The 8,535-nt window shown below is 39.7% G+C and overlaps 1 protein-coding gene across 1 annotated transcript in view; it reads left to right on the forward strand.

The window, feature by feature from the left end:
- NAAA (N-acylethanolamine acid amidase) overlaps positions 1-6,239 on the forward strand; it is a 10,264-nt gene extending 4,025 nt beyond the window's left edge. Inside the window, exons 5-11 of the mRNA XM_042811992.1 lie at positions 426-502; positions 1,269-1,441; positions 2,251-2,313; positions 2,902-2,968; positions 3,526-3,554; positions 4,314-4,410; positions 5,933-6,239. Of these exons, the coding sequence (XP_042667926.1) occupies positions 426-502; positions 1,269-1,441; positions 2,251-2,313; positions 2,902-2,968; positions 3,526-3,554; positions 4,314-4,389 (485 nt within the window). The 3' untranslated portion in view covers positions 4,390-4,410; positions 5,933-6,239. The remainder of the gene's footprint in view (positions 1-425; positions 503-1,268; positions 1,442-2,250; positions 2,314-2,901; positions 2,969-3,525; positions 3,555-4,313; positions 4,411-5,932) is intronic.
- Positions 6,240-8,535: the final 2,296 nt, after the last annotated feature.

Raw genomic sequence — 8,535 nt, forward strand, 5'->3', positions numbered from 1 at the left:
AGTTAAGCAAAGAGCAGAAGGTCCATGTGCTGCTTACTGTGGCTTTCTTCAGCAGCTTGCTGTCTGTAGCCCTTTGCCAGATTCTTGGAACTAAAACTGCTGATGCCAATCCCAAAATCACTGTAGTTTTCTGCCTGGAAATGGGAATACTGATGGTAGCCTTGTAAGATAAATCTTTTAACTTCAGAGGATGATTTCTGATAGAAAACTTTCAGGTGGGGTGAGAGTTCTATTGCTCAGTAGCTTAAAAGGGTTTCTAATGTAGTAGAGGGAAAGACTGTAGAGCTAGGGGTGGGATGTAAACAGAAAGGAAGACAGGAGCATAAATTTTACTGAGCGTAACTAGCATGGATGTGTAATAGTTTTTTCCTTTTTTCCTTTTTTTTCCCCTCATTTTTCCTTTCTTTTCTCTTTTTTTTCCTCAGAGGGTGGTAGCTGGTGGGAAAATGCAATAGCTGCATTTCTGAATCGAAATTACCCCGTCAGCTGGCTTATCCGAGATGTAAGTGCATCTATGTTTTAGTCTGTTCTCACAATGATGTTTCAACTTCTACAACTCCAAGTAAATTTGATTTTTCATCTACTGTTTTCATGGGAAATGAAATAAATGCAAAGTAAACATATTTTGGAAGTGCAAATAGATATTACCCCCAAATCAGAGCTCGCTGTTGAGTGGCAGGAGTTACATGTGTTATATAAAGCATGTTTTATGAATACTGCATTAGGTTACAGTTAGAATAAAACAGATCAGTTTCTCAGATTTGTGAATTATAGCAAATTTGAGTTCTGTCTTGTAAGTGGCCTCCCTGCAGAATTGGGGTGTCTGTTGCAGACCTTATTTTTCATATTTTTTGAGTTGAAGATGCAAGTTGAAACTGTGATTGAGACTGCTAACTGTAGTGTTGCTGTCAGAAGTAATTAATGGTTAAGAGTGATAGCAATTGTTTTTGGACTTTTTTCACTTTTCCTCATATGCATACATATATGTGAGTTATATGTGTATATTTACTTTTTCCTTTGTATATTTGCAAAGATGGGAGAAATTATTTCAGTTGTGAGATGCACTCATTTCATGTTATGTTCTATTGGAAAGCTCTTTTCAAAGAAATATTTTCAAATGGCACTTTATAGTTCATTATAATTTGCAACAGTGCTAGGACTGTTTCATTTTTTTTAAGATGTCCCAGTGCTTAATTTTGTGCAAAAGTTTTTAATTTTTGACTGTGCTCTGTGATTTTTGTTTCATTGTGATTTCCTTTTTGCATCAGACCCTGAGCAGAGCAGAGGACTTTCAGTCAGCTGTTCTCAGACTAGCTGACATTCCCATCATTGCTGAAGTTTACTATATTGTAGGAGGCGTATCACCCAAAGAAGGCATGGTCATAACAAGAAATAGAAGAGGGCCAGCAGACCTCTGGCCTCTTGATCCTTTAAGTGGAGCGTAAGTAGAGAAAATGTTTTGTTATACCTTTTCCTACTCTCTCTTGAGTGATAGGTGAGGATAATGGGACAGCTTTTGGTGTAGATCGAGGTTCATCTCTTATCAGTGCTCACAGCTGAGCAGGGAAAGTTTGGGAGCCCCTGGAAAGAACTGTGATCTCTTCTTCTTGGGAAGGAATGACAGCACCATGTCAGGTTGGGACAAACAGAGCATTAAAGGTGGCAAAAGCTTCTGTATACATTTGTTTTTACGTAGATTCTAAAGGGGACAAGAGCTGAGGGCTCATCCTGGATGTCTATCTGCCAAGTATTGCATGATAAAATTCAGCATTCCCAAGTTAGTTTTCACCAGCATGATAGAAGAAATGAAGGCTCAAAAATAGTTGTTTCTATGAATTTTGTGAAGTTGGCAGCATAATATGAGAAGAAGATCTGCAGCAGCTGGCCTGCAGTGAAAAAATGGCACTTAATAACTGCTATCAGGCAATATATATTGGCTCGGGTATGGCCGAATGGCCTGTTGGCTCTGTATTCTGCAAAATGAATGCTTCAGGCTGCATGCCCATAATCTTTTCTCCAATTATCTCTTTGAAGATCTAACCTTACTTTTGTTCCAGTTGGTAGTAGTTTTGCCGCTAGCAATTCAGTAACCACTCTTTCTGTGTGTGTGTGTTCAGAAACACAGAGAAGAGCTGTCTGAGAGAATTCTTTTTTTCCTTTTGGACATACAGGAATATTGATTCTTGGCTTTTATTAATTACCTGCTGATGCAATTTGTGTTTACTTTTATATTTGTATGTTACACCACAGATGGTTTCGTGTTGAGACAAACTATGACCATTGGACTACCCCTCCTCCTTGTGATGACAGAAGGTACAATTAGTTTGGAGCTCTGTAGTGAGATATCACTTTCATTTTTAAAAAGCTTGAAGACTTGGACATTTTCTTCTCTGAGTATCCGTGAGCTTGCTAAGCAGGCAGTTAGTTCTGTTTCTCTAATGCCACTCAGATGGGAACAGGTAAGCTAAAGGGTGATAATAACTTATGCCAGAAGAAGGTTCATATGGCGCTGAATGGCTGCAAGGTGAGAAGTCTCAAGGATATACTGTGTTTAAAAAATCTCTGTATAAAGCAAAATGTAGTAAAAAATACAGGATTTAGAATCATACTGAAAGTATTTGGTAGTGCTATAAAGAGACTTGTTGACGTGATAAGGTGTTTAGGATGTGTCATATACAAAAAGCTGCTGGCAGATTCCCTATTCTGTATTCATGGTGTAGTAACATAGTGACTTCAGCAGTATGAGACTACCTTCAGTCACACAGAATTCTGGATTATTTTAGGCCAAAACGGATATTTTAAATTTGAGACATTCACTGGGGAAATTCTTCTCTATTTAATCCTCTATAGTTCTTTGGAACAGTGCATGGTATTTAATGACATTGCACTATTTTCCCACAGAACGCCAGCCATGAAAGCTCTCAATGCTACTGGACAGCAGAACATCAATTTAGATACACTCTTCCAGGTATTTCTTTTAAATTCTATACAGCATGTAGACTTTCACTTTAACTGCACTTCTACTTTGGAAGAATTTTCTTTGTTGTCAGAAGTTCAAAAGCCATGCAAGGAAGGGATGGTGAAAAGGATGTGCTGCACAGTCATCTTCAGAGAATTTAAGGCTGATGTATATTTTATATGTTAAAATGTTTCTGAACTCCACGCATAGTCATTTCATAATAGAATGCTGTTGTAAGTTGAAAGGGTGAGAGATGAATCCCATCACCATCATCTCTGCAATTTCATTGTTCAGGCACAATTATAAATATTACAGAGGACAGCTAAAATGTTACGTAAGAATGAAATTGACCATTTAGTTTTGAGAATTTAAATGTTGTGTATTTCAGAGTTTTTATTAAAAAAAACCTGAAATGGTCTGATGTTAAAAAACAGAGCTGAACAGCAAGAATACTTCTAGATTTTCCCATTATATGGTTTCATAACTTTGTCCTATGTTGTTTCTAAGTAGTCTTTTAATTACCTATTAATTTACCCAAATGACAACACTTCAAACTTTTTGTACAGGTACTGTCAGTGAAACCAGTCTTAAATAAGTAAGTATTAGCTTCAGAGATGTCAACCAGTACCTTCTACAATGCATCAGGCCAGAAACTTCCTTAGGATTTCCATGTACCTCTGCTTGAGTGTCTCACTGTTTCCCAGCTAGGATTTCTGCTTGTGCATGTGGTGCTGTGTCTTCACTTCCACAGAACTCTTCCTCTTTGGTCTGTCCCTTTCCAGCTATGAAATGGCACTTTGTTTGGCTTAGTCTGGTAACAGAAAGTTGCTTTGTAGCAGAGAAAAATCTGACCGTTTAGGTGTTCAATCAGCAGTACTTTCTACAGTTCTTCTGGACAAGTCACTTGTGTCTTTGACTGCTGGAAATTTTAGATTTGTGGTAGCACCAGAAATATCTCCTTTTGGTGCTTCTAATGTAGCTCTGCTTGATGTGAGAAAAACTGTTAAGTAGTAAATGGGTACATAGCTTTTAGGTACCTTTTTTTTTTTTTTTAATAGATTTACTTCTGTTTAACATTATGGTTCTGCATTGTTCTACAGATTGCACCTTTGCAGGTTATCCTTTTGTATTACTTTTATATGGAACTCAGTACTTTCTCTAGGTCAGTCACTTGCATTAGAGCTTGGCAATGGCTTCTTCAAAGTCTCTTCCTCGCTTTTTTAACACTTCTGCATATTTATATGCAGAGTGTTTGTTCCGCTGAAATTTGTTCTGCTGCTTTGTTAGTTTTATAAATGAATCATCTTGTCTGTAGAATGATTTTGACTCACTCATTTCTTCTTTTGCCTACCAGTAACACAGTGTATACTACAGTAATGAGTGCTGCATTTCCAGAGAAGTACCAGACATGGATCAGAATTATGAAGTGAGGAGGAGTAAATAACATGCTGGTATGCTTAGCAACTTGTACTTCAATAAAAATTCCAGCTGACGAGTCATTGGGGGACAAAGCACTGCAACCATACTGAAGTGACCTAGTCTGAATTCCTGATTCCCTTGGTTTGCTTATTGACCTTGGTTAAATACCTTCCCTAGTTGATTTAGAGATAAGAGTTAAGTACTGACTTTCTTTGCAAAACCCTTTGAGATTACTATAGGAAAAGTACTTTTAATAAAGTAGAGAGGAAGGAGTGGCTGCCGGGGTAACCTACTGATAGTTGTTTGCTAAATGAAAGCTTTAAGTATTGTTTTTACCAGTTCTACTAGTGTGATACGTTTGGTGTATCTTCAGGTGGCTAACTATGACAGGAAACCCTGCTAGTGGTGAGCTGAACCTGAGCAGGTGATGTTCAGCACTTGGCAAAAGCAAAGATTGAGTTTAATTTGTGTCAGCCTCTCACAGCCAACTGAACATCAGCATGTCCTTGAGAGCAGCTCGGCAGAGAAGGAGCTGGGGGTCCTGATGGACGAGAGACTGAACATGAGCCAGCAGTGCGCTCTGGCAGCTCGAAAGGCAAATGGGATCCTGGGCTCCATCAGGAGAGGGGTGGTCAGCAGGGACAGGGAGGTGATCGTCCCTCTCTACTCGGCTCTTGTGAGGCCCCATCTGGAGTACTGTGTCCAGGTGTGGAGCCCTCAGTACAAGAAAGACATTGAGATTTTGGAAAGGGTCCAGAGGAGGGCGACTAAGATGATCAGGGGGCTGGAGCACCTCCCCTATGAGGACAGGCTGAGGGAGTTGGGCTTGTTCAGCCTGGAGAAGAGAAGGCTGCGGGGTGACCTCATTGCAGCCTATCAATACCTGAAGGGAACCTACACCCACGAGGGGAGTAAACTCTTCAAAAGGGCTGACAACAGCAGGACTAGGGGAAATGGATCGAAGTTGAAGGAGGGAAGATTTAGGTTGGATGTTAGGGGGAAGTTCTATACAAGGAGAGTGGTTAGGCCCTGGAACGGGCTGCCCAGGGAGGTTGTGGATGCCCCGTCCTTGGATGTGTTTAAGGCCAGGTTGGACAGGGTCCTGGGCAACCTGATCTGAATGTGTGTGTTTGGTGGCCCTGCTAGGCAGGGGGGTTGGAACTACATGATCCTTGAGGTCCCTTCCAACCCGGGTGATTCTGTGATTCTGTGATTCTTTGACATTTTTGTCCTGTCTACTTTTGGAAAAAGTCAAAGGGCTTCTGCTCATGCAGTGTCTCATGTGGTAGCTTTACTGTGTTCAAAGGAAGATATTAAGTTATGTATATTTCTTCCAAGAAACTCTGGTTGTGTGGACCTGGCAGGACCATAAAAAGCTGCACTGCATTTCAGATGGATTTTTAAATGTTCATTGGTGTTATATTCATAGTAGTTATATCAGACATTAGATTTTAGCAAGACTATTTCTTTTAGGGATTCTGAAGAGTTTGTTTCTTTCTACGCATGTATACAGACGTGTGCTCTTATGTTTATCTGTCTATCTTTTTATTTCAGCAAACTGAATAGGAGAAAAGTAGAAGCTTTCCAAGACCAGCATATGCTTTTAAAAACACTCCCAAAAGCAGTACAGTTGTTTCAGATTACTAACTGGGCGAACCATTCAGGCAATAAAGACTTGTTAGTACTTTAAAGTGTTGCAGATGATACTGTTAATGAACCGTAATGGAAGTTTGATTTTATTTTAATTATGTTGATGTTCTAGCAGATATTGATAGCTAAAATTTGCTATTATTGTTTTTGGGAAGAATTGTGCAATTTGAATATACTCATGTTCTGACCAATAAATAAAAAGTTGATCTATTTTGTGTGGAGTGTAGGTGTGGACATGGTGAAATAAAAATATGCGGCTGATTGCTTGATTTATGGAAACCTGTGGTGTTACTGCTAATGTCATCTATATCTGACTTGTATGGAGTCTGTGGTCATTAGCCCAGCAGCATCACTCAGTGCCCACAGTGAGCTGACATGGGTGCTGTGGAAGCTGGCAGACCAACAGGGTTGCTGCAGATCCTGAGACTGTCTCAGCCTTTGGCCATCCTGTCCTAATGTTGTCTGTAGACCTTGCTCAGCACAAAAATTACTGCATCAGTGCAAAGGAACGTGACTCTCCACGGTGTGAATACTGCTGCAGGTATCTTTCCTCTTCAGCTGCAGTTCTCCAGTGCACAGGCTCTTCAGCTGTTATTCCTGGGCCTCTGAAAGGTATCTGAGAATCATGTAGTCACATGGAGGTTCCCAAGTGATTTGAAGAGTACTTGTCCTCTAGTAGTAGGTAAGATATTGGATCATAGAGACTTTCAGTCTTTATAAGGAATAATTTTTTTGGTGTAATGTAAGGAAATGGGGCTAGGAGTAGCTGTGTGCATAGCCATAGGCTACTGTGCGTTTACTTATCAGAAATTGGGAGTTGTTTAAAGAGATGTGCTGATAAAGACTTCAGCTCCCTAATAGATGAGAGAAGCTTGGGCTGGAATAGCAAATGAGTTTAAGAAATGGTGTCATCAATGGAAACTTGACAACTCACTTTTTCTGGTGCAGACAGGTTTATTTCAGTCTGGTTATGCTATGACTGCATACTATGAATTGAGGCACTTCCTGCAAACATCCAGAAATACAGAAGGATTTAGAGAGTTGAGACTGATGGATGCCTACATAAAGCTGTTGGGGTACTGGATAAAATTGTGGTAAATGCCTGCAAGAATTTTATCTAGGCGACATTCCTGAATACGTGCACTGTCATTTGCAGTGGTTGTACTCCAGTTATGCAAACTATTCCTGAGAGAGCATTCTGGAGATGTGGTCCCTTTATCTCCTTGCACTGAGTCTGGCTGAGTGTCATAACCTACTTACCTGCATCCTCTACTTCTGCCTGGATAAATGCGTGCCAGCTTTGCCTTGACCCAGTTAGTACAGCGATGTTAGCAATTGTATACCAGAACTGATAAAAGCTGAAAAACATGTTTCCCAGAGGAAGATGTAAATAACAGAGGCCAGGATATCTCCAAGATATCGAGATGGCAGTGCTTTAATTCACAGAGCAGTCCCTGACTCCTCATTCCAGCAGGTTTTCGTTATGTAACTGCCACCCACAAGCAAAGACGAAATGATCCTCACAGGTGTAATTTTGCATAGTCTTCTTGACCTCAGCAGTGTTAGGCTGATTACCTTCTGGTAATGGCATGCTGGGATTCTCAGTGATTTGTAAAATGATACCAATGTATTTGTTTAAATGTATACAAACAGATCGGAGTGTATAAATATTTGGGATCCGTGAATTTTCAGCAAAAGTTGTCCACTCCTGTTCATGTCTATCAGTTGTTCAGAAGTTGCTCAGGCTCACCCACAGAGCATGTTATTGGAGGAAAAAAAAACAAAAAAACAAGTGGAGTACAGGAGGCTAGATTTGGAGAAATGCAGTTTTACTTCTGTTCCTTTTGCTCTTTTAAAGTATTTTCTGGAAGCTTTGTATTGCGTTTTATTACTGCATAGATGTCCAGGCATCCTGACTGCCAACAAAATGAAGCTTTACTGAAAGTATTTATTTACTGATTCCTCCAATCAGAAAGATTTACATAACTAGTTGAATTATATGCTAAAAAGATGAACAGTAAGTTTACAAGCCAGATGACTTAACCCATTAAATGTTTCGGCTCTTTTTGTGTAAGAAGTGAAATCTTTTATAAAGAATGCAGAGAGACTGGTTCTTATTTTATAGCTTAAAAAAAAAAAACAACAACAATGGTGGCTATGTAAGAAAACATTAAATGTAGCACTGGTTATTTCTGGTGGGTTTTGGTTCTTTGTGAGATCTGCTTGGTTTGTTCTTTGAAAAAAAGGAACACTTGTAGTTACTGGAATTGCTCACTGCTCATCCTTGTCTGACATTTCATCTGCTTTGTGTGCTGGCTTTTTAGAGAATGGGAAGTAAAACAGCTTTTCTGCTTTCTCAAGACCAGTTTTATGTCAGAATTGATAAGTAATAAATAAAAACTAAGTGGCATTACCCTTGCTTCCTCTCTTCTTTCATGTCTGCAGCCCAGGCTCCCTAGTTATAAAGCACCAAAGACTTTTCGGCTCAACATGGAGAACAGGTGAAA

This window comes from Centrocercus urophasianus, unplaced genomic scaffold (assembly GCF_019232065.1).
Source record: "Centrocercus urophasianus isolate 14NV4802_14NV808 unplaced genomic scaffold, USGS_Curo_1.0 seq_13, whole genome shotgun sequence".
Taxonomy (NCBI): Eukaryota; Metazoa; Chordata; class Aves; order Galliformes; family Phasianidae; genus Centrocercus; species Centrocercus urophasianus.